The sequence below is a fragment of the Nymphalis io genome, chromosome 2, assembly GCF_905147045.1.
Source record: "Nymphalis io chromosome 2, ilAglIoxx1.1, whole genome shotgun sequence".
Taxonomy (NCBI): domain Eukaryota; kingdom Metazoa; phylum Arthropoda; class Insecta; order Lepidoptera; family Nymphalidae; genus Nymphalis; species Nymphalis io.
This window is the reverse complement of record NC_065889.1, coordinates 8,596,950-8,622,327: the sequence shown is the minus strand read 5'-3', so window position 1 is coordinate 8,622,327 and position 25,378 is coordinate 8,596,950. Positions and strand designations below refer to the sequence as shown.

Here is a 25,378-nt window from a genome sequence, read left to right as displayed (position 1 = left end):
GTCTTCCACTTTTTTGCAAGATTTGTTTATATTTTAGCTTGACCCTAATAAAATATAACAATTTATTAAATAAAACATAAGAAAATGTTCAAAATTTATTTTTTTGATTTTATTATATTTGAATGCATTCTGAGAGCATTCTATAATGTCAAATGCCATTCGTTACATATTTGCTATAGAAACATTATACAAAACTCAACTGATCTTATAATAAATTTATCAATTATAATTTTACACTGTTCAGGCGAATAGGCATGCAATCTTTCAACAATTTTAACTTCAAGAATTTGTTGCTGTCCGTGGTCATTATTTCGATCACAGGTTGATTTTTAAAATATGAGAGTTTTCAATTCATGCGAAGGATTTTACGTTTTTAACGCAACTTTTAGACTTATATTACAACTTTCGAAGCTTTATTTGGTTTCTAGATAAAAAAACAATAGACATTCAAGAATGCTGATCATGATATTTACACGATATTGAAACTCATACATGTTTTAAAATTGTTAAATGTGATTGGCAGTTCAGTTTTGTGTCACATCATCAAATATCTCTCCTATCTAAGCCTAAGGTCGATCACAATTTTCTTTTTATTAACAAAACATCATTAGCTTTTGCATTTTATAAAAGATACAAAATATTTCAATCATTAAGCTATGAAGAAAAAGGGTCGCCAATTACCCTTATTCTATAAATCCATCTTTGGTAATAAAGTTAACAACAATTAACGGTCACTGCACCAAGCTTTGCATAATTTAGAAACATGATCATACTCACGCAAGCCTTAAGTTTGTTATGGGATAATATGATTTAAGAATGTTAAAAAAATTATATGACAAGCAATATCGAATTAATTTTGTTGATAATCTTTAAATCTGATAATAGACGGTACAGACTATCAGGTATAAAACCAATTGAGCAACGAAAATAAAAGTAAGGCACAAGGTCACTGCGACCGATATCATTTGTGTTCGATAAATATGTTCACTACATGTGCTGTTAGTTTAGGTAGGAATACGGAAAAACTTGGTACCCTAAAACGTGTAACTATACATTGCATTCTTTAACTATTCAGAATTAAAATGAATACCAACGAACTTACTTTTCTATATTGTACAAAATGTTTTAAATTGCTTAAAGTGTCATTAGAATCTGCATTAGGTTTTTGTTAGTTAAATACTGGTACAAAACGATTAGTGTACTATATCGAGTGTATCACACAAAATTCACACATTTCCCTGATAGCCTGAGCGACGCCACGAATTAGTATCTAAATGAAAGGAAAAAATATACAACCTTTTATGGAATATTAAAATAAATAACATATAATACAAAGCAGAACATCGACGTGGCAACATTTTCCTGTTAGACTAGTGTTTAATACCTCTATAATATCTACACTCTCTACACGCTTTGTTACTATTATAAAGCTAGCAATAAAGTTATAAAAACGTTGTAACGCATAGTGCTCATTAGGCCAAAATTTGGCCTCAACCACAGAAATGTGCAGTCAATCAAATGTAACTAAACAAGATATTTTTTTTAATATAAGTTATCTTTACATTTATAAAATAATATTTTTAAGCTAAATTTTATTATAACTAAACAACTAAAGAGTCGATAAAGCAACATAACTTCTGTATATTCATGAACGAACTACAATTTGTGATGTAGGAAAGTTATTGTATGTTTCTAAGTTTCGATTGTGACAAACACTCGAAAACAATTTCTAAGTAAACGTTTATAAATATTTTAAGATATTTTTGTCTCGTATGAATTTATTAATTTTTTAAAAGTTGCTCATCATAGTTATAGTAAAGTTAGATGTATTGATTTTAAATTACTTGCTATTTTAGTAAAATCTAATGAAATATCGTTTAAAATCTTTTGGAATATTTTCTAGGTAATATTAAACTAATAAGTAAGAACTCATTTCAATCATCTACTTTACACACATTCTTTAACATGCTAGAAGTACTATATTTACTGCCGCTATAAATATTAAGTAAAATTGATGAAAGTATATTTATAAGTGATTTATTATGAGTTGCTCACTGTTGATACTTAATGTGTATGATTAATATACGAATCTTAAACATTAACTGCTTATAATAAAATTATTTCAGTCATAAACAGATTTGGCTATTATTTATTCTCAGGTTTTTTAAAGTACACATTTTTTGAAATTTATTTTCGAGTGTTTTTAATATAGTTGTCGTTGTTATATAGCAGACTACGGGGGGCCAATAATAAGCCTATCCCAGTTATAATTTTAGTGAATCAAACATGATTTTATTTTTAATTTCACTTTTATCCCACGCGCTATAGATCATCAAAGATCATATGGAACGGAGTGAACCGAACCTTATAATGTTTCCTTATAAGAATAAAATATTAAATATGCTTTGCGTCGATAGAAAATAAATCTCCTATCGAATAAGTAAAGAATCTTAAGTCTTAAAAAGAAAAATAATAAATACTATGGTACTTTTAAAGCGGAACATTATGTTACATAAACAATTAAAAAGTAAGCAACGCGTCGACGGAGCCGCACATCCCGAGCGTCGTCGGAAGCGAGCGTACACGTATCGTTAACATCACAGAACAAAACTACGTCTAGGCGGCGGCGTCTCGTACGAAACGTGGGGCGATAACGACATAGGGGACTAGAGGCGCTCAGAGTCCTTGCGGAGGAGCGGGCGGCGCGGGGGGCGCGGGCGGCGCGGGGGGCGCGGGCGGCGCCAGCTGCAGGCGGCGCGGCGCGGGCTCGTCGTCGTCGGGCGCGTCGTCGTCGCCGCTGTCGTCGCCCGCGTCGCCGGAGCCTGAGCCCGAGCCTGCCTCACGTGATTCTTCCTCCTCTTCTTCTTCTTCGGGACACAGCTGATACGCTCTGTCGTATGAATTTCAAATATGTTATAAAAAAATATTTTTTTTTTTGAAAAATAGGCAATTAATTTTAACTGCACTGCCTTAGTATCTTTGTTCATTATTTCAAATTTTATTACATAACGATGTAATGGTTAATCGCCTTCTCCTGTATATACTGCACCGTTACAAGCAAAAACAACCCCATAGGGTGTCGATGCACCGCCAATCAAGTCCAAGATGTTATATAGCTCGAGTTTGTAATTGTAATTAATCATTCTTCAGACCAGGATAAGAATTGATGATAAAGGTAAAAAACTGATGAGAGTGACACACTCAGATGGACCCGAATAAAGCCACCGAATATTAATACATAGAAATATACATAACAAGTAAAACATTACTTTTCAAGTGTCTTCCTGGCTGAATTGCTGCGCTCCAGGAAATATCCACTTGATGTTTCATTTGATATGCTGGGCGGGGACCACGTACCGTACGAGCCGTACCCTCCCGGTCCATACTTCTGAAAGGAAAAACCTGTTATTACCTTTTATTTAGATTTAATTCGAATATATTTTGGGAAAAAAATTATACTATATAAATAATTTATTTCTTTAAGGAGTGCACAGTAATATAATAACTTGGTATTTTAAATGTTAGGATAACTAACGCGGTCGAGTTCGTCTTGCAGCCAGGCGAGTAGCTGTCGCCAGCGCCGGCGCGCGTCGGGCTGCGCGTGTACGGCACGCACGGCTAGCGGCGTGCGGCACATGACGCCCACCACTAGCTTTACACATGCGTAAGCACGCTTCTGGTAATGGCTGCGTGCGCGCAGGGCCGTCTCAAGGAGCCCCGGACGTTCTTCCGAAACACCCTGCAATATAGTGCGATGATACATACTGTATTGAATGAAAATCGAGTTACTGTTTCTTTCATATAAACGTTACATTTAAATATGTTTGATGGGAACTAAATTTCCAAAGTATTGAGATAAGTAGGAGAATTGAAAATTATAATAAATGATAAACCATACTACTATACTATTAAGTAATATCGGCACACTATGGAATACATACCTTGATAGCATTATGTATTCGATGATGCTGCCAGCTGTCCTCCATTAGCAGTAGTGCTGTAAGCGCGTCGGCGTGCCGGCGTAATTCATAACAGAATGCATAAGCCATTTGCCAGAGTAATTCTGCCAGCGCCATGCGAGACCAGCCCGCGTGCTCCCAGCATAAGAACTGCAGTAATCTGATTCCTTCTTCACAGCCACAACACTCCTCTGTCAGTTTCTTCATATAAGACCTACCATTATTACATTTATTATTCTTTATTCATAACTGTCTTAAAATTCATGGAGTATTATTGGAGTATAGACCAGGTCATCCATGTTTACGATAACATTTAAAAATGGTGTACAACATATATTATAAGAAACACATAATATTTACTTCAAACGTAAAAAAAAATATGTAAAAGAATAATAGGGCTACAGAAATGGACTAAGGATGCCAAACATCTCTTACCCGCGGGCGAAGCCGCGGGCGTAAACTAGTATTACATATTATGCAATTTCTGATACACTAACAAATAATAGTTTAATTGCAGTGTTAACCTTCTATAGTTTTTTGCTTGTATTAACGAAATAAAAGCAAATCTAAAAATTTGAATATCTCTAACCCCGTCCGGTTGTAGAGAACATCGGCAGCGGTGGCTGAGAGCACAGGGCGTGGCGAATGCGTGTGCGCGGGTTGTGGGTCCGCGTAGGGGTTGGGCAACGGTAACACTCCGTCGCTGGCATTGGCCGACTGGCATCGCGCGCTCACGTCGCAACAACGCACCAAAGCGCACACAACCTACGAACATAACATCAATTTTCAAAATCTAAATTCACTGATTTCAGTTTCACATAAACAGATAAATAATATTATTTAAAAAAATACGAATGTTAAAAATATAAATACTAAATAATGATACATATATTATTATAAATAATAATATTTTCAAAAATTATATTATTATTTTATAATCTTTATCTCACCTGATGTATTTTAGCCGACTCTGGATATTGATACTTTCCAAGCGAGGATGTCGTATCTTCAACACAGACGGTCAACACGATGTCCAGAATTTTAAGCTGTCAAACGAAAAGGAATTACGTTAATTGTGAAATATATTAAAAGGTTATAAAAATGGAAATTAAAAAAAGTAAGTAGGATAAGCTTACTAACCCGCAAGAGCTGGTGTCGCTCCCCTAGACCGAGCATCGCGTAGGCGTGGAAAAGATTGAAGAGCAGGGGCAGATGGCGATGGTCGGAGTGGTGCGCGTGTGGCGGCGCGGCTAAAGCGCGCGCGCTGCACAGCAGCTGGTCCGACAGCGATGACGCCTCCTCGCGCGAGCACCACGACCCGTACCCGCTGCTCACTATTTAATTACGTTAATGTTTATTATTGTAATAATATTATGTTCTCGTGTCAGTGAATATGATTCTTAATGAGAAATAAAGTTTCTTTAACTCGAATGTTATCGAATTAAGTTCAAACGTTTCTTTAAACCCACAAAATGTTACTCCAGAAACGATATGTAATGCTATCTTATAAATAAATTAATTTTAAATGTTTTTTTTTTATTATTTACATTACATTATAATACTAACCTGGTGGATCCTGAACTGAGAAATGTGCTAAAAAAACTATAATTTTCGTAAACACCACCCTTACTTCGGCTATTGGACAGGAGAGTAAGTAATCGCATAATCTAAAACAAAAAAATATTGTATATAATTTATGTATGTTTGTTTGTGATTTTACTAAATGATACCGTAAGTTTAATTCACATACCTATGAGGATGCTTAAATAGATCTGTTGCAAACCAAGCTCTAACTGCCTGAGAACATCTTAAATGATGGCAGAGAATATCATGCCTGCAATTGGAAGAAGTAAACAAATTATGTATTTTTAAACATGTCACACTTTTCAATCTTACAAAAATATACTATATTTAATTAAACGATTATTAAATTAAATTAAAACTTAACTCTTACATATTTTACCCACAATTAACACGAAATAATGTTTAATAATAAGGCCAGGGGAAAAATACTACAATTACACTAAGCAAGGTCGAAAATACTTTAACAAGAACTATGGTGTTTTGTGTTCACTCATGTTTTTATTTCATCTATTAGAGTAACAGTAATTACCAATCTGAAGGTGGACCACGCAAAGTTTTCTTTGTGTGAAAACCAACTTGAAACAAGAACTTGGAGGCTAATTGCACAGCTAACATTGACATTTCTTCATGTTCTGGTCCCTGAAATGGTTAAGCATAATATTAATTATTAACTTCAATTGCTAACAATTGAGAAATACTATTTATTGCAACTTTTTATTGTACGTACCCACACGGCACTTTGCGAACCGGGTAGCACTTGTAATCGCATACAACAAAGTTTTTTCATAAAATTAAAATGTTCAAGACTAAACTGGTCTTGATTATGGGAAAATGCAATGTTGCTACGACGTACTGAATTCCATATAGGCTTCGGTATGGCACTTTCTCTGTAACAGATGAACACATTTTTAGCAACATTAGAATGTAAATAAATACATCACTCAGTAGATAAAACTCACTTGAGGGTCATATTTTGCATGGAATTTTCGAGACCAGATGTTTCAATCGTGTCTTTCCTCGTATAGAAGAGCATGTAAGCATTCCACCATCTCTTTTGACGTTTATAGGATACTCTTTTTATAGTCGAATCAAATACCTAGAAAATTAGAAACTCTCGTGCAGTAACTTTAGATACTAATACTACTTATAAATTTCTTCTTCAACCGTTCTATTAATTCGCGAGTTTCCCAATTAAAATAAATTTAAATATTTTTAAAATTTAAATATTTATAATATTTTCAAGGAAAACAAAATTATTTTGAATAGCTACGTTTCATCGTTACATAAATGATTTGTTTAGAGATCATTCGCACCTCGCCCATATATTCTCCGCCGAAACACTGCGCCTTCATCTCGTCATCATCATGCATGGCGCACTCTGACACGTCGCCATCGTCCAACTTCACCCAGCGACCCGTTTCACTTCCATTGTCTCTGTTAATGTACATAAGTCGTTATAAGATATACCAAGTAATGTACTACTACAATAAGTAAATTAAAATGTCACTCAATTTTTATACAAGAAAACATTACAAGGATTTATTATATAGATATTTCGTCGTACCTGAGCAAAACATACGAGTAGTAGTGTCCGCCGGACGCCTGCCCCGAGTGCACGACGATGCCGCTGAGCTGATAGTGCGTCTCGGGCGTGCGCTCGGCGCCCTCCCACAGCGACGCGTCGCCCTCCGCGCGCGCCAGGCCCCACGCTGCAACATCGTCTCTACGTTACTATCGTGTACGTTACGGGCTAGTTCATTAATGAGTCGGCTATTGAGTGCAGATTTTAAAGGGCTCAATTAAAAAACTATTTTTATTTATTTTTGAGATGCTGGCGTCGGGGATTGTTAAAAAAATAGCCTATGTCTTTTCACGTGGTTTAAGCTTACTTCATATAAAATTTCATAAAAATCGGTTCAGTGTTCTATACGTGAAAGCGTAACAGACGGCCAGAGTTACTTTCGCATTTATAATATTATAATTTTATTGGCTGCTCACATACCTGTGTAAGGTTCGACGTCCAGTTCTCGGGGAAATTCAAAGTAGTCGTTAAATTTTATAGCACATACTTTCTCGAAATCATATTCGAATCTTTTCAGCTGTATAACTAATACAGGAGGCAATTTGTTAAGACATAGTCGCTTCACTGTTACCACCTACAATTAAGACATTACAGGTTAGTTATTTTGACATTTGTATATAATACAACAAAATAGAAATAAAACAGTTTTCACGTGAGAACGTACCTTCTTGCTGCATTTATCGCAGTAATAAGCATCAGCTCCTTCCAAAAGTTCACCACGAACATATGCCTCTAAGGATTCTTGCAAACGCGACATATTTCTGATATCTAGAGAGACTACGCTAAATGGTTCTTCTTTGCAATATCTGCAACAATACGAAAAAATATGAAAAACTACTTTTTTCCCGTGGCTTCGCCCGCGTGGTAGGGGGAGGAGGGGCAGGTGTTAGGCATAAAAAAGTAGCCTATATGTTCTTCCTTAGGGTTCAAGGTTGCTTCATACCAAATTTCTTCAGTCTAAGTCAATTTCAGTTGTTTAGCCATGAAAGCGTAACAAATAGAACAGAGTTTCTTTCGCATTTATAATATAAATAGTAGTTCGCGGTTGTAGTTAAAAATTAAAAGGAGCAATTATAATTATTTTAATTTGTTTATTGCATTAATTCGAGTTAAATGATCGTACTTATAATAATAAATCGTTTTTATTTGAATACAGTGATTATGAATAAGACCTTTTAAAATTTTACTGAAAAATTCATTTGTGCAATTTTCAAATTCTAAAACTAAAAAAATAAAATTAAAAATGGATGGTCACGGAATGAAACTTGAAGAAAACAATTATGTAAAATGTCTTGGCGTAGAATTGGATCATCATTGTGATTGGAAATTTCAAATAAGTAATCTTACTTCTAAAATAAAGTTTGTTTTTGCTCTTCGCGTTCTACAACGTACTGTTGGCAAAGATGCTGATCTCACTGCATATAATGGATATGTTGTTTCTTGGTTAGTATGGCTTAATTTGTGGGATTGATGGGATAATTCTAGTATAAAACCCGTCAATAAATACTGCACATCGACCATTGAAAAGAGACAGTCGGCTAATTTAAGTGTCGTTGTTTAAGTGTAGCAGAGTCCAGTCGCGTCCAGTTCTAAATATATATAGTTGTTAAATACCCCAAATTTAAATAATTTTAAGTTGTACGGTTGGGTCAACTCTTTTTCCTAAATATACCATATATTTGACGAAATTGACGAAACCCCAGATACGGTATTAAATGCCAGCACAAGGAGAGGTTTACAAAATTTTCCTTGGACAAGGTACTTGCCGAACATGGGCACACTGTTGCGATTGCTACTTGAAAATATATGGTCTTAACAGAAAGGCTATGTAGCCGTTAGAAACGTGGATATGAATGTAACGACATTAAAAAATGTTGACTGAAAAAATAAACATGATCGGGGCTGAAGAATGGAAAACGGTTTTTCAATCATGTGACCAAATGTAAGAAAGAATAGTAAAGAATTAAACACGATCTAGACAATTACACTGATTGACGTTTGATAAATACGGTCTATAAATATATTTATCTGTCAGAAAGTGTATACGAGCTATTTTTGGGGTTCAACCATGAGATTAAAGTAGATAAATTTTTAAAGATAACAAAATCTTGATCTAGCCATATTCTATATTATGGATGCAGCCGTTTGTAAAAAAAATATCCACACTTATTCGAAAAGGCAGGTGATAGAAGCAAGCTTGGATTGATAGATCCTACTAGGTTATTATTGCCACCTTGCCAAAGCGCTCTTTTTCGAAAAAAATTGCTACATAATGTGCATCAAAATATTTGATTATATACCAAAAACTTGAGTTACCATTAAGGTTACTAAGATCTAAACTTAATAATGGTTAATAAATAAAAAAAAATACTGTATAAATGAATATTTTAAATATAAGAATGTATTAAAAGAGTAATTATTTGCTAGACTTTTTTAGCATTTGCTTTTTTATTTGGAATTTTAATCAGTAATATATATATATATATATATATATATATATATATATATATTAATAGAATTATTTTAATGTACTATTGATCTGTATTTAACATTAATTACTTGTTAACAAATATATTTGCTTTCCTATTGTGAGTGAAATGAAGATACCTATTAAGAATTCATAACATAACATCTGTAAAACTACATTTCATGCATATAAATGATTATTTGTAATTTTGTTGTGTTATTTCATTAAAGAAGCTGTTTTTATAACTAACAATAAATATATAAACTTTGGCTTGGCAGTAAATTATCGTCATATTTGTAGTACGGATTAAAAACTTTTTTTTTAATATAAAATAGATATAATTTTTGAATAGTTTTAGTACATAGTTATATACAATATTAATCAAATTTTAAATTACCTGTGAGGGCAACCTTTGCAGATTTTTTGGTCCGAATATGTTCCACCCATAGTTTTAGCCATTAATTGTTCTTGACCAAGTGACTTTAGTGCTTCATCTAGAGATTCTACTAGCGACATAAAAAATTCGACGGCATCCTGTTGTTCGCGTAAATTAACCGGTTCTCCTTGAAGCCTGAAATATATATTTACATGTACATATAAATATATGATGAGATATGGGTATCACATTAATAAAAATTTTTTAAAGACCATGTTTACCTAAAATGTGCCCACAGTCCTCTCGGCACGTAATACTGGAGTTTGCTAAAATGCAAATGTGCGAATATGGCCTGAACTTGTTTTAATATGTTGATGTTATAATCGTTATTATTCTGAAACAAATACTATCATTAGTGATTCATATCGCGTAACCTATTCATGCAAACTTATTTATTTTGATCATGTTTATACCTCAATATTGTTCTCCAGAATGCTGTGGTGATGTGATTCTCCAGAAAAATCTTCATTTGGGTCAGTCGCCGCACCTTTAATATAATTTAACAATTAGAGAAAATGAACTATGAAACACTTCTCAAGCAATAATGTGCGTTAAAGTTACCTTGCACAACCAGTAGCACGTCCCGCACGGCGCGTACGCAGTACAGTTGCTGCAGAACGGAGTTCATGTAGCAGGTGGCACCCGCGTTCTTCAGCCCCACCAATCCCGCTACCGGCCGCGGACCCACGCATGGCATATATTCCCACTCGGTGAGACCCATGCTCTTATCTGATCGGACCACATACAAATATTTATTAACAGTAATGTAACGATGCGAAGTAAGACACAAAAACAATAATTATTCAGAATTAGATCGTCTCATCGTCTCCCCATTAGGAACCATCCCGCACTCACCGCTATAGAACATCCGGTCGAGTAGGTCCGCGAGCGCGGCCATGTTGGGTACGCAGGCACCGACGAGCGCCAGCAGCAGGTCGGTGGCGGCGGCGGCAGCGCCCGGCGTGCGGCACAGCGGCACCACGCCGTCTTCACCAGCTGGCTCGTCCGCCTGCTCGCCAATCTGCTCGCCCGTCTGCTCAGCCGGCTGCTCGCCTATAAGGTCGCCTTCAGCACCCATGTGGCACCAAGCCCAGGAGTACGGCCACAAGAATTCGGTTGTCACCTCCTGTGCGAATTGAATACATCAATTTAAAAATGAAATATTTTTCAAAATGAAGTATTCAATTTGTAGAAATGTTATATACAGAACAATTGTGTCAATGTTTGTTTCTTCCTGCACAACAATTTTTCATGTGATACTAGTTTCCGCTCGCAGTTTGTCAGTGTGTTAGAGGGGGTAAGTGTTAAGTACCCTATGTATTTTTCTGTACCTCATAAACTCATTCAGAGTTTAAGCTTTTTTACAGTTATTGGCGGTAAGTGCAAAGTCCTACCATTAAACCATCAGCATACAATTAAATAGCGCGTCTCCTAGCACTTATAGGTATATTCAATTCTTATTACAAAAACTTTGATAAAATTAGTATTGATATGGCGTAATAATGACGGTAATAAATCTTGGAGTAGTTATTACTATAAAAAACCTAGTAATGTACTCCTGACGAAAACCGGTTCGTCACACCGACCGGTTACAACAGCCAATTTAAAAACGTTTAGTTTTCCATTGCTTTACCTTTATAAGCCCGGAGTCCTTATGGTCGGGATGTGAGCCATACTGGTATTTCACTTGAGCAGGAACATGAGTAAATAATTCTTTGGTAAGATTTAGATGGCCTTCTAGTAAAGTGTCGTCCAGGATTGCGGGATTAGCGCGTACTGCCCGAAGCCATTCAACCTACAACATTATAAATATGAATATTCTGTGAACTCTGTTTCACCGTACTCTGTCTAATAAGTCAAAATAAAAACAACTCAATAAAGTTAGCCCCTGTACTCTTCTGTACCGGACATTCTAGAGTAATAGTCCCGGGATGTCTTGGGACTTCTAAGACTTTTCTAAATAACCAATTTTGCTATCATTTAGTGAGTGAGGGTTTATGCTGACTAGCCCTAAAGCCAGTCTGGGTACGGACTTCAGGGTTGCCACCTTTACCCGGGCTATTCCTCCCCGGCAAGTCGGGGGTGCGGGGTATGACGACTAAGGGGACTGAAGGAGGTGCAGGCGGTGCGGCATTTTTGACACAACTCATCTCGTTCACTACGCGGTTAGGTTACAGCCGCCCGCACCTCCTTCAGTCGCCTTGGTCATTAGGCGCGCAGGCGAGGACTCATTTTTTTTTTTTTTATAAAATAGGAAGACGGACGAGCATATGGGCCACCTGATGGTAAGTGGTCACCAAACACCCTTAAACATTGGCATTGTAAGAAATGTCAACCATCGCTTACATAGCCAATGCGCCACCAACCTTGGGAACTAAGATTTTATGTCCCTTGTGCCTGTAATTACACTGGCTCACTCACCCTTCAAACCGGAACACAACAATAATAAGTACTGCTGTTTTGCGGTAGAATATCTGATGAGTGGGTGGTACCTACCCAGACGAGCTTGCACAAAGCTCTACCACCAGTTAAAGCGGTTTTACTACAATTGTATTTACAAAATAACTATTACTAATACCAAATTTCATCGTAAAGTAAGTCACGAGTCTCGATAAAGTCTACTCGGGCATCACAAATACCCACCTCAACGGTCAAGTCCTCCAAGGTGCGCTCGGTGGGCCCAGCGAGCGACACCAGGCGGCACAGCAGCTGCAGGAACTGCTGCGCGTGTCGCGCGTGCGCCGTGAGGCGGGGCGTGGCCGCCGCGCCGCCCGCGCCGCCCAACGCCGCCAGCGCGCCGCGCGCGCCGCCGCCGCCGCCCCACGCGCACATGGCCAGCAGCTGCTCCGCGCACGACACGCGCACCTGCCGGTAAACGCGTAACTAATTAGGACTGTGCAGTGTGAAGAAAAATTGATTTCCATTTCAGTCATATAATTTACATACTTTGTTTAAAGACTTGGACTTAATTAAAGCCTAGTGAAAATATTCCGTAGCAACTTAAAACAGACCAAATTTTATTAGCAATGAAACTCGTAAAAAAATTTAACATAATGGATAATGGATTCAACCTTAAAGATGTTTTTTTTTTGCTATTCTCTAGTCAATACCAGAAGTCATATTTTAAATAATTGATTACATAAAACTTTAAGTTAATGGAATTTTAACCTGTGGGTTGGGGCAATCGATCATTAAGTACAGCGCCGTTTCTTGCCACCAGGATTCGTGAAGAAGAGACTCCAGATGTCCACCACCCAATGCCATGCATATGGTGACAACTTCCATGCATTCGCGCACCACTGTAAACATTAATCTCTTAGCTTATTTAATAACAAAATAATTAAAAGGTTTCTAATAGGCGACACAATCTGCGTACTCATACGCATAACGGCACAAAAATAACACCGGCGTCACTCACATATGACGTCGTCCGAGTGCACGAGGCCGCTGTGGTCGGTGGGTTGCGCCACGGAGTGTGCGAGCGAGTAGAGCGCGCGCACGGTAGCGGTGGTGGGCACGCGCCACCAAACCAACGACGACACCGAGTCGCTGTCCTCGCTGCTGGTCACCATCTGTTCCGCCGAGATGTACGAACGTTAGTTTAATACTGATCAAACATGCGATAATTTATATAACAACCGTCATACGTCAATTGCTGAGACTCAACAAGTACTGATATTTATTTAGTCGTTAGTAATAAAATTTTGTAATAGGTCTTATCTGGTATGCATGCATTAATCTTCAAAAACTTTACATGTAGTGAATATTATTTTATATAAATAAACTAGAACCTTATGGTCAATCTTGTAATCCAGAACTGGAAAATTACTGTTAGTATTACTCAATATGTTAAAGTAGTCACTAAATATTAGAGCCCATTTTGTTCTATGAGGCATTAAAAGCCTCGAACTTGGCTCATAAACCAAAATTATGGAAAATTGCAAAATGTAAAAATATAATATAGGAGTTATAATCACCTGTTCACCTAAAGTATTCGCCAATTTTTCAGCTATAGCTTTAACAATAAGCTCACAATTATGGTTAGGAACCGTTTGCAATGCCTCCCTCAATATTGTCACATCCATTCTGTAAATATGAACCCAACATAAACTAATGTTGTCATAACATCTATGTATTTTTGTACATTTTGAGCATAAATTTTATGCTTCTTACCGAAACTCCTTATCTACAGAGGTGTCGGAGCCATCTGGTGCGAGGATTTCGAAAAGATGTCCTAAAGTATACAGAGCCAATTTCGATAGTCTTACCAAAGCCAAGTAACCGACTCTGAAATAAAATTAATTATTAATGTTTTTACTTAACTTATGTGCTCAAGTTAACCAGATCATTGTTTACCTTCTAGTGTGTGGAGCCGCATCTTTTAAAAACTCGCTATCAGATAAGCATTGTACTAAAAGTGGAGCCTTTTTAACACACGCTAACTGAAAACTACGGTTACGTTCTAATCTTGTATCCGACGATGGCATCACCATGCTGTATAGGACCTATAAGAAAGCTCAAATTTTTACATACAATTACTTTAAGTATGCAAAGAATGCTTTTTTGGTAATAATTATATAATACAAACCTCTACATTATAAGCGACAGTAGGTGGGGCTGGTCCATACAGCATATCTCTTAGCTTCGTATCATCTCGGCTAAGGAGAGCTTCCGTTAACTTTTCCACCTGAAAAATTTATTCAATCACAAATGGTCACACGGAATGCTAATTACATAAAGTAAATAGCAAATATATATATATAAAACTTACTGTTTGTTTATGACTCGGACAGATTTGTGACAAAAGATGGGCTGCTTCAGTTAACTGAGCATGCCCTTTTGTAATACCAATATGTTCCAAATCCAATATGAAAGGAAGATACCACGAGCCTTGTGCAAAAAGCTGCAAAAGATATAACAAAGAAAATTAATAAAACAGGTCTTTTAGATACTTTTAACATTTACTTGTTTAAAATATACTCACAACTCCTGGTAAAGCATGTTCAGGAGTAGGGGGCAGCGGCGGAGATGACGTACTCGAATCACTACTGGATTCATTTGAAGATCCACAACCACCACTTCCGCACACTTGTCCATCATATACCTGACAACAGATTAGTGGTGGTGAATTTTCAAAATTTCTCATACATATACATATATAAAGATAAGTTCAATATAAAATTCTAAGTGAAAAATTAGTACCTTAGCAACGATTACAGTTTTGTCCCTAAGAGGTATTTGTGAGAGTATTTTACGGTCATAGCTTGTGTCCAAAAGCTCACCATTTACATACAACTCTAACTTATTTATGTACATTTCTAATTTAATATTACTATCAGAAGCACATTTTAATCTGCAACAAAAATTAAAAATTTGAGTAAATTGTCCAAATTTGAAGAGCCAATTCACGAGATTTAATTTACCTTCTTTGAACTGCAGAACGTAATGAATGTAATGTTTCATTTGAGTGTGAAAACAGTTCTATATCTTCAATTTGTCTTTGGCCTGTTTGAAAGTTAAATCTTACTATTATAGTACATTGCCTGCCTCTACCCGATCTATAAATCGGAAGAATTTGTCGCTCTGCAGTGAATCTTCTATCACATTCATTAATATATTCCTGTATGGCACGAATTACTCTACACATCCTTGTACAACATTCTGCAGCATCTGAAAAGAGATGAGTTATATGAAACACGTAACGTATTACGTTTTGACATTTTAAGTTTTTCATTCAAGTGGATTTTCTTAACGTATCATTTAACAATAATAGTTTAGCACAATCCGTAAAGGCCGTACCGCCCAGGTCCATGTCCTTCTGCAGGCGCTGCGTGCGCGCGCAGCAGTGCGTGAGGAAGGCCTCGTGGTGCTGCGCGGGCGACAGCTGCGGGCCCGTGCACGTGCACACCTCGCGCAGCAGCTCCGTGCCGCGCACTGAGATCTCGTCGTCACACTCGGTTATCACCTGTGACACATTAATGCAATTCATAATTTGAAATGCATTTTTATATTTTTTGCTAGTTGCCCTTGTATTCGTTTGTATCTTAGTGAATAGTTAAAATGTAGAGTGGTTAGTATTATTACTTTAAATATCGAATAATTTATGCTAAGCATGTAATATTTACTCACCCTCCATAAATAATCTAATCCTATGAGATCGGCATCGTTTAATAAAAAACTACGTCGTTTAACTTTAAGTTTACCTTCTTTGGAATTAACGGCTTTAAAAAACCTGAAAGAAAGTATTTTTCATAAATTTTTACATTCAAAATAATTTGATCATATCTTGCACAAGTTTATTTACATACCTCTCAAAGCATTTTATTCCGGAGTGAGTTAGTAAATTAGGCGGCAGTGTCATAATATTCCGACGAAAAAAATGCAAATTAATATTCGGGTCTAAATCAGGTTCCTCTCCCATCAGTTTACTAAACCAGCGGAAACAAGCTTCACGATCTCCTAAATGAGCGGGCCTCTCGGCTAGACATATCCAAATTTGTTTCGCCTGAGAAAAACAATTTCGATATTTAACCCGTTATTTCACATTAATAATAAAGGTCAAAGCATGCTCTCAAAAACTCACTTGTTCGGCACAGAGCCATAACTGTCCATCCTTAAGAAGAAAGCGAAGAAAACTCAATCTCTCATGAACTTGCGCCGCATGCGGGTATCTACCGTCGGGAAGCCAATTTTCCCAATCTATTTCACTCTCTTCTGCCAGAAATAAAACATATAAGAAACGGTAACACAAACGCCACGAAGATAGTTCGCACAGGGCTTAGCTAACCTGCCAACTTGGTCCTGACGGCGTCCATGTAGTGCGTGAGCGAGTCGGTGACGAGTATGACGAGCGAGTGCTGCGTCTGCAGGCGGTCGATGAGCTCCTGGCGCGTGACGTGCGGTCGCACGCCCGCGCCGCCGCCCGCCTCGTACAGGCAGCAGATCTCGCGCATCATCTTCAGCGCCGGCAGCACCCACTTGTCGTTGCTCTTCAGCTCCTCCACGCATCTAAACGAGCTCGCTTGTCAATTACCCATACATATGGTTAAATATCTTAAATCTTATAATGAGTAGAAACATAAGACCGTTCTTAAATCCACATTTAATTACAAATAAAACAATGTATTAATAATAAAAAACGGGTTGCGAGCTCGATAGCCGCACTTGGACTTTCAATTGTCTCAACAATTCATCTTTAGAAGATTCTAGAATTTAATTATTTTACTAAATGTTCTAATTTACTAAATTATAAAGGTAGACAAATACATACTTATCTAGCCACAAAGTTTTCTGAGCGTCGCGGTCCTGACTGCAGCTATAGTCGAGTATTTTGATAAGATTTGCCAAAGCTACGTCCATGATTTCCGTGCACACTTCGTCCGAGTGTGCTAAATTCCAGAATAGTACCAGAACCTTAAAATGATATAAATCCTCAAAAACAAATACATTTTTAAAGCGAAAACGCGAAGTCTTTACTTTAAATATCATCATACCTTATTCGCCATTACACCGTCCTTATCGTCTTCTGCGAGTCTTCGTATAACTTCTAGTAATTTGTCACTCTGTTTCTTACTTGATGTTGCCCAACTTGCCTGCAAGTATTCAATTATTTTTTAAGTTATCCTATAAGTTTTTACATAACTTGAGGTATAATAAGAAATCGAAATAGTTTACCTTAAAACAATCAAACAGATGGTCCAGTTGGTCCGGTGTGAAGTCCCAAGCAAGTTTAGCAAGAAGATCGTGGAGATTTTTGACTATCGCCTCGTGTTTACCTTGCTGAGCCCTCCATATTGCATCTAAGTCGTCCCTCGTAAGAGAGTTTTCTTTGATCATGAACCTAAGCATTTTTTCTAATCGATCCACATACTGAGGTTGGTGAAGCGAATCACGTAACACTATATCTACAACTTTATTTTCACGAATCCAGTTCTAAAAAAAAAAAATGAAAACGTAACTTCAAGTAAACGAAAAAAAAAGTTGACTAAAGTAAGAAATTACAAAAACATAATAGACATACCGTAATAACCGCAGGCGTGAGCCATTCAGGCTTAGGTTGTTGTGAAATTGTACTTATCAGTTGATTTATTTCATTTAAAGCTGACATTTTCCCATTAAACGAAGACATTTGTAATAATCGTAAAATCATCTTCAATCGAAACATCTCTAATGCTGTAAAAATAAAACAATATTTTCCTTTTAATAAATTTTAGACTACTACCTTCGACTACTAAGATAGATAATCTTAACATTATTTTTATTACAAATAAAAATTAAGAATTATAGCTCTTCGTACTATATTATAAATAATATTTACAATACAATCAATTTTAAGACTATACAATTTGATTTGAGTCGAAAAGATTCTTGATTAAAATTTTGTTCATGGCTCATAATATAAACAATACTTTATAACATTTGAGAAATTAACAATAATGTTCGACCGCTGTCATCGCGTTCCTGACAGATCCGTGGTCGAATGGACAATGTAACTTTGAAGTGTCGAAGAACATACGGTATATATATTAGTATTGTTTACTAACGAATTATATTATTATATCAACTTAAAATAAATATTAAGATTTTGCGATAAATTTTGTTTTAAATCCATAACACGCTGTTGACCAATAGACAGATGTCAGGATCGCAGACCTCTTTACAAAATAAAACCTGTTACACTTTTTTAACTACTACTCAATAACGGTACATCAAATGCATATTTTACTAAGGATTATTGAAGATATAGTCACTAGGACTATTCAATAAATAGTCACTAAGACTATTTCTTCAATAGTCCTTAATAAAATATGTAATTGAAGTTTTGCGCTTAGTAAATGCATAACCGGATTTAAATTTAAAAACAATTTATAATATAATACTTTTTTTTTAACTCGAAATATAAATTTTAATAATTTATACAAAAAGAAAAAAATGCGAAAGATGCTGATGTGACGATTCTCTTGTAATGACGTTTGTAGGATGATTACAGACAATGTAGCAGCATAGGGGAGAAACTAAAACTGCGCCCCTTAGCAGCTACAGGGTCTGCAACCAGCCTTTAACCTGAAGTAATGTTTCCAAACCCACGTTCATTAACGCTTCTTTTATGCATAATTAATATATAGCTTCATCTTGCTTCTGAAATAAATATTAATAATCAACATTGATAAAAATCTTGATTTTTCGCTGGCCGAACTGCTACAATTCTTGCTTAATTTATAGTTAATACTGTATACACATAAATAATAATAATTAAAAAAAAACAATATGCAACAAAATATTACTAATACATTTTTATATTCAATATCAATAAGTCATTTTTAAAACATTCAATCGATGTGATAAGTTGTATGGCTTGATTCTGCTTTAGTCAATAACTTTTTACACAAAATGAAAAACACATTTAATCAAATATATACATAACAAACTTAACCTTTTTCTACTTAAAATTTCAACAGCTTGTATAAGAAAAGAATCACAGCTCAATTAAAAATTTAAAGCTAAAATAACTTTTATTAATAAGGTAAATAAGATATTTTAATGACAGCTTACATTTAAATAACACTATAATTTACTTTGTTTTGCCTTTATAAAGTAATAATACAAATAAATCATTTTATTACCTTTATGGTTTGAATGCATGTTTAATATTAAGTTTAATTTCAAATTATTTTTAATTGAGCAATCTATTACCACTATAACAGAGGAAATTTGAAAAAAAAATTTTTTTTTTTTTACAAAAGGCAAAAGTCAAAGTATTTTTATTAATATTACAGTTTAGTTTAAAAAAAAAAAAGAAAAAAAAGTATAGCACACCGATTCTCATATAAATAAAATGAGAATATAAAATATTACTCACATTTCAATAGACTGTGATGTTGAGGAGTCTTAACAGAAACAGATTTGCAAGCTCGAATCAAACAAGACACTGTGTCAGTTTTATTTTCACTGCCCCGAGCTTCTCTTTTTAATTCTTCATCTGTAAGACTTTCGAGAAGAGTTGGTATACATTCCTATAAGTAAACAAGACAAATGTGATATTTAATATAAAATTTAATATAAATTAATGTTAATAATAAATTAAATATAATGTTATGGCTAACATACAAATAACAACATTTATAATTACCTTATGAAACCTTGGACCTAGTCACATTTTAATCTTTTTCAATCAACCCATATAAAATGTCACAATTTTAAGCAAACTAAGACTTTTCAGTTGAAATAGATATAGAAAATAAATAAAAAAACGTTAGTTTCAATTTATGTGATATAGTTATTCAAGACCTAAATTATTCGTGGTATTTATTGTAGATATGAAAAAAAATAATACATTATAATTGTCTGTATATTGTTGAAATTGTTATCAGAACTTTCAATGGTGGTAATGATAATGTTGTACAAAAAAGAACTGTTTTTAGTGCCAAAGATACAATAATCACATATAGCATGAAATATGTAATTCTAAGATTCGTTTATATTTTCTTCTACAGCAATTGGAAAAGATTATACATAAATGGTTTTAATATGCACCCACTGCATTCTTTCACAAGAAACATAACATTTAAGCTCACATGGTAAGCATTTTTTTTAATTTGAAATAGGTAGGCAGACTTGCAATTGGGTCACCTTATCAGGTGTAAGTGCTCACCACCGTCCATATACATTGTAAGAAAGACTAATCATCCATTATATCAGCGCACCAACATTGTATTTTATGTTGCTTGTACCCCAGCTATGCTTCAAACCAGAACACAACCATACTAAATTTTGCTGATTGGTGGTAGAATATTCATATCTCAGATAGGTTTGCTCAATTAGTAGTACCTGGGTATCTGAGAATACTTACCGTAAGGTGACCCTTTTGACTTACTAAAATATATAAATAGTTATATACTTACCAATACAGGTAAGAGGTAAACTGTGACAGTGTTTGGAGTGAGGAGATCATGACAAACACCAAAAGGGCGTATTAATTGCCATACAGCAGCTACTCGTGTATCTCCACTTGTAGATTGTTCTAAAGAGGATGGTTGTTCATTTCTTGTGATTGAATTCTGAAATAAATTAATTTATTGGGATATCTTTTTTTACCGTTTAATAATTGATTGGTTTATTTATCCTTTATATTTTTCTCAACTTAATATTTGTTGTAAACAAACCTCCATATTTTCTGTTATCGGAATGATATTTTCAGTTACATTAACTTTAGTCTCTTCATTTTCTTTTTCCATTATTTCACTCAAAACCTTTTCTTCACTAATAACCGATGATGTCAATTCAGATTTCTTAAAGCCCATTATAGATTCAAATCTTTCCCTTAACTTGACAAAACCCCCTGCTTGGCCAAATCTATAAATCAAATTAAAAAAAAGAAATAAATTTATTCATAATTAACACTACAAATAAAGATGGATCCAATTTGAAGTAACAATAGTATTTGAAAGTAAGGTATAATTACTCATTAATTAGATGGACCAGCCATCCTCTTGGTGTCCGATGATCTTGTGATTTTGCAAACACTTCAGATTCCTGTGTTGAACCCTGTCCTGCAGTTGTAGAAACATTTGCTACTGATAAGCCTTCAGATGATCTTGATGCATTGAAAGTGTGAAATCTAAAAATATAACAAACATGAGAAACTGAACAATGAGATGAACTAGACTAATTAGTATTTGCAAAAAAATCATACTTGTTGTTTGGATTGAAAGCTATATGTAGCAAATGTAAAAATCTAGAATCATCCAACTTCATGGCACATAATTTAACCAGCTTCTCACAGTTTGATCGCACACATTGTTGAATGTTATTCTTCCAAGATGAGACTGCATCGTCAGTTAAAATTTTTGTAAATGACACCGTCAAAGCATCACTATAAAACCTTTGACAGGCTGCATTATTTATATCTTCACCTATAATAAAAATAACATATGTATTCAAATTATCACACCACTGCATTCATTTTTAAATTTATTTATGTCCATATTTACTATATTTTTATATAAATGCTCAAGCTAAAATTTACTAGAAACAAACCTTTTGCAGCTAACTCAGTAGAAGCAACTAAAAGAGCTTCTAACTCCTGTTCAGGCAAAACAGGTACAACCCATCGGGGATGGGAAATTTTCTCCTCTAATGCTTTTAGTTTAGCCTCGGGGAACCCCATCTGTAATGAAATAATTTTCATAATTGTCCATAAAAACAATTATTTCAATAGTATACAAAAAAACAAAAGGATATTATTTACCTCCCCGGGCATCTGATCTTGTTCCTTCATTGATATTGTCATTATTATAACATAACTTTAATCATTTCCCTCCTCCTTAAATTAATATAATTAGATTTAAAACATATATTTTTAGAACGAGTTCAACAAACAAACAAAGTGGATAAATAATATTTCTTTATTAAAAGATTATATTGTAAGTACTTTTAATAGAGCTGCCAGTTTATGCAATAAAAAAATGACATTAATAAGCGATTTAAGAAACATATGCAATTTAAAATTTAGTTTCTAATATCACTACAAATAGACTAAATAACACCCTTTCGATATTCATATTTGCGGTATAGAATACACATAATCAATATATTAACATCGTCAGTATGCGCATTGGATTAAACGAAACGATCGCCCAAAGTATATTCCATGGTACTGCCAATCTAAATAATATATATTTTATAGTAATTAACACAAGATACAGTAGAAAAATTATTTAAAAATAATATTACTGATCAGCCGGCGCGACAAAATGGCGTCATTGTCCTAAACAAGATAGGTATTAAGAATATCACAGGAAAACTTTTACGGATATAAAAAACTCTTCATAAATATCATTATTTCAATATTACAAATTGATTTACCTTATCTTTATACTTGAATTACTGTAAAATATTTTAAATCACAAATAAGCACTACACTTTGACGTAATAACGAAAATAGATGATATATTTGTAAGGTTTGTTATGGTAGATGTATCGTATTTCGTTCGACATATACTTTATGTTTTGAAAATAATAGTTTTAGTGTTTAGTAATTCAAATAATATTTTAAGAAGTAGTAAAATATGTTTTTTTAAATAATAATAATTAATATGAAATCGGTAATGTTTGTATATAAAAATTAACATTGCTTATAACGTAAGTCTGGGCATACACTGAGTAAGTTATCGCTTAAATTAATTAATTAATTTAACATTTACAATTTAAAGATTTCATTTAATTTTCTTATATATTTCTATAAATGAAGCAAATAGAATAAATTATATAATAATTGTACAATTTGTAAATGTTAACATGGTTATACAAAATCAAGAAAGGATAGAGTAATGAGTATTCTGAAATAAATTTATAATAAATGATAATTTAATTTGTTAGAAACATTAACGTCAAATAATAATAATGTTCGCAGTGTAACTAACTTTTTTTAATGAATAATATATTTCCATTTTATTGGACTATAAGCATCTGCTTTTTTCTTGCTTGCTTTTAATAAACAAGGTGAACACATTGCTTTTAATAAACAGGGTTGAACACATTGCTTTTAATAAACAGGGTTGAACATTTTGCCTAACATCCTTTTACATTTTTCTTCTAGCCTACTAAATACCGTCAATATTACATTAACGAAGACATAGTTCATAGTGTTTTATTTTAAACAACAACAAGCAATATTTATTTTTATACTTTTTTAGAGCAAACAAACGTAATCGACAGCATTACGTATGGCCTTTGTTAACATTATCATTAAAAAAAACTTTCATATGCTAATATATATATATTATAATTTATATAATGGATGGATTAGAAATAACTGAACTATCATGTGAATATTATCTTTTTAATTATTAAATTCTTATATAATACTAGAAAAGCATGTGCTTGCTTAAGCAGTCATTAAGTATATTTCGGAAAAAAACATTTAGAAACCATTTGTGGGGAAAATGCTCGATAACATTTCGAAAGTCTCGTAAGGCTGCCTTACGCGGAGCGAGAAACCGGAGTGGTGCGACAGAGCAATGTGGAGCAGAGTTGCGGACTGCCTTTATCCATTGAAGCAGAGCGGAGTTAAGTCAAGTCGTTAACAAGACATTCAAAGCGGCCGGCGGCCGGTTTCAGTGTAGTCATACGCGAAATGTTACGTACAACACATATGTCATCGAAAAAATTTTAATATGATAGTACTAGTAACTCACATTGCTTGAAGAATTAAAGTTGGATTCAGAAGAAAGCGAATTACTTATCATATACAATTTAAATAACTCCAAGAAAACCATATCATATACCAATAAGCAATCATATCAAATATAATAATTTTTTGCTCTGCTCCGTCTCCACGTTCCGCCAGTCATCAACTCATCAAATTCATGTTCACCGAAGCAGAGTGAAACCGAGCGGACTTTAAAATTTCTGCGGAATTTAAAAATCTATTGGTCAAAATTTGTCCCACTCCGGTTCGCTTCTCTTTTCTCCGCATCGGTGTACAGACAACCTACGCACCGTGTTTTCGCCGTAAGCATTTACAATTTAAATCTAATAAAAATATAAGCTTTCTCAATTATTTAGAAACCAGTTAAGCTTAGAAGTAACTACAGAAATTTTGCGCAATAAACGTAGTATTGGTTGTAAACGTAGTATGGTATTATCTTAGTATTTACTAGGTCTTAATAATATCGTTATCATGTTAATACCAGTAATCAATTATAAACATCGGAATACCCACTAAAAAACCAGCGGTACCCTTTCCGTCTTATCAAGGATCACCACGGGATCGCTTGAGCATGCTACTATGACGCTTTGACGGCCGGCCCGCCTATGCGGGCCTCCATTATCTAAGGAGGGTTCCCAGGGTACCGCAAACACCCCTAGACTAGAGAATTATATATATCCTTTTTTTTATTTATTTTTTAACGCTGGAAAAACGTTACGCGTTTCCCTCACGGGAACAGTGGGGGGGTATGTGGGGCTCGCCAGTGTCCAAGGCGCCGAATGCGCCCCGAACATCGGAATACCCACTAAAAACCAGCGGTACCCTTTCCGTCTTAACGAGGAGCGCCATGGGATCGCTTTCGCATGCTACCGTGAAAATTATATATAGCCTACTCCAACCACAAGGGAAAAAAATGGCGTTTTGAATGTCCGCGAAGTTGTAATTTGAACTTCGAAAGTTAAATTAATGTGGTACTACTTAAGTTGAATAGTGTTGTATTATAAATAAAGGTAAATTAATCAAGAACTGTTTATAGTGCGTAATACAGCAGAACAATTTGAAAATCGCATGCAATGCAAATGTTATATGTCAATATTATTTTGTTTACGATTCTTAAAAAGTTAATTAAAATGTGTAAATA

General features: G+C 34.8%; 1 protein-coding gene across 3 annotated transcripts; it reads right to left on the bottom strand.

Moving 5' to 3' along the window:
* Positions 1-82: 82 nt before the first annotated feature.
* Positions 83-22,960, bottom strand: LOC126773018 (probable ubiquitin carboxyl-terminal hydrolase FAF). Of its 3 annotated transcripts, none has more exons than XM_050493640.1 (50): positions 22,893-22,960; positions 22,276-22,350; positions 22,065-22,194; positions 21,721-21,940; positions 21,490-21,645; positions 21,191-21,380; positions 20,930-21,085; positions 19,888-20,041; positions 18,049-18,200; positions 17,703-17,960; positions 17,522-17,620; positions 17,299-17,441; positions 16,816-17,036; positions 16,612-16,742; positions 16,337-16,533; positions 16,158-16,260; positions 15,828-15,993; positions 15,452-15,698; positions 15,231-15,381; positions 15,013-15,132; positions 14,800-14,931; positions 14,617-14,715; positions 14,385-14,533; positions 14,202-14,315; positions 14,006-14,114; positions 13,447-13,600; positions 13,197-13,327; positions 12,672-12,893; positions 11,662-11,823; positions 10,884-11,154; positions 10,590-10,757; positions 10,442-10,515; positions 10,250-10,362; positions 9,990-10,163; positions 7,790-7,931; positions 7,546-7,699; positions 7,108-7,252; positions 6,857-6,977; positions 6,503-6,639; positions 6,271-6,430; positions 6,073-6,182; positions 5,710-5,793; positions 5,526-5,626; positions 5,100-5,293; positions 4,910-5,005; positions 4,549-4,724; positions 3,942-4,173; positions 3,536-3,739; positions 3,270-3,388; positions 83-2,890 (listed from the first exon to the last, which is right to left on the bottom strand). In XM_050493640.1, the coding sequence occupies exons 2-50, from the start codon at positions 22,315-22,317 to the stop codon at positions 2,677-2,679; spliced, it is 7,497 nt and encodes a 2,498-aa protein (XP_050349597.1). In that variant the 5' UTR covers positions 22,318-22,350; positions 22,893-22,960; the 3' UTR covers positions 83-2,676. The 3 variants fall into 3 exon arrangements, with proteins under 3 accessions (XP_050349597.1, XP_050349605.1, XP_050349613.1); XM_050493648.1 differs by having other exon boundaries at positions 3,270-3,385; XM_050493656.1 differs by having other exon boundaries at positions 16,612-16,739.
* Positions 22,961-25,378: the final 2,418 nt, after the last annotated feature.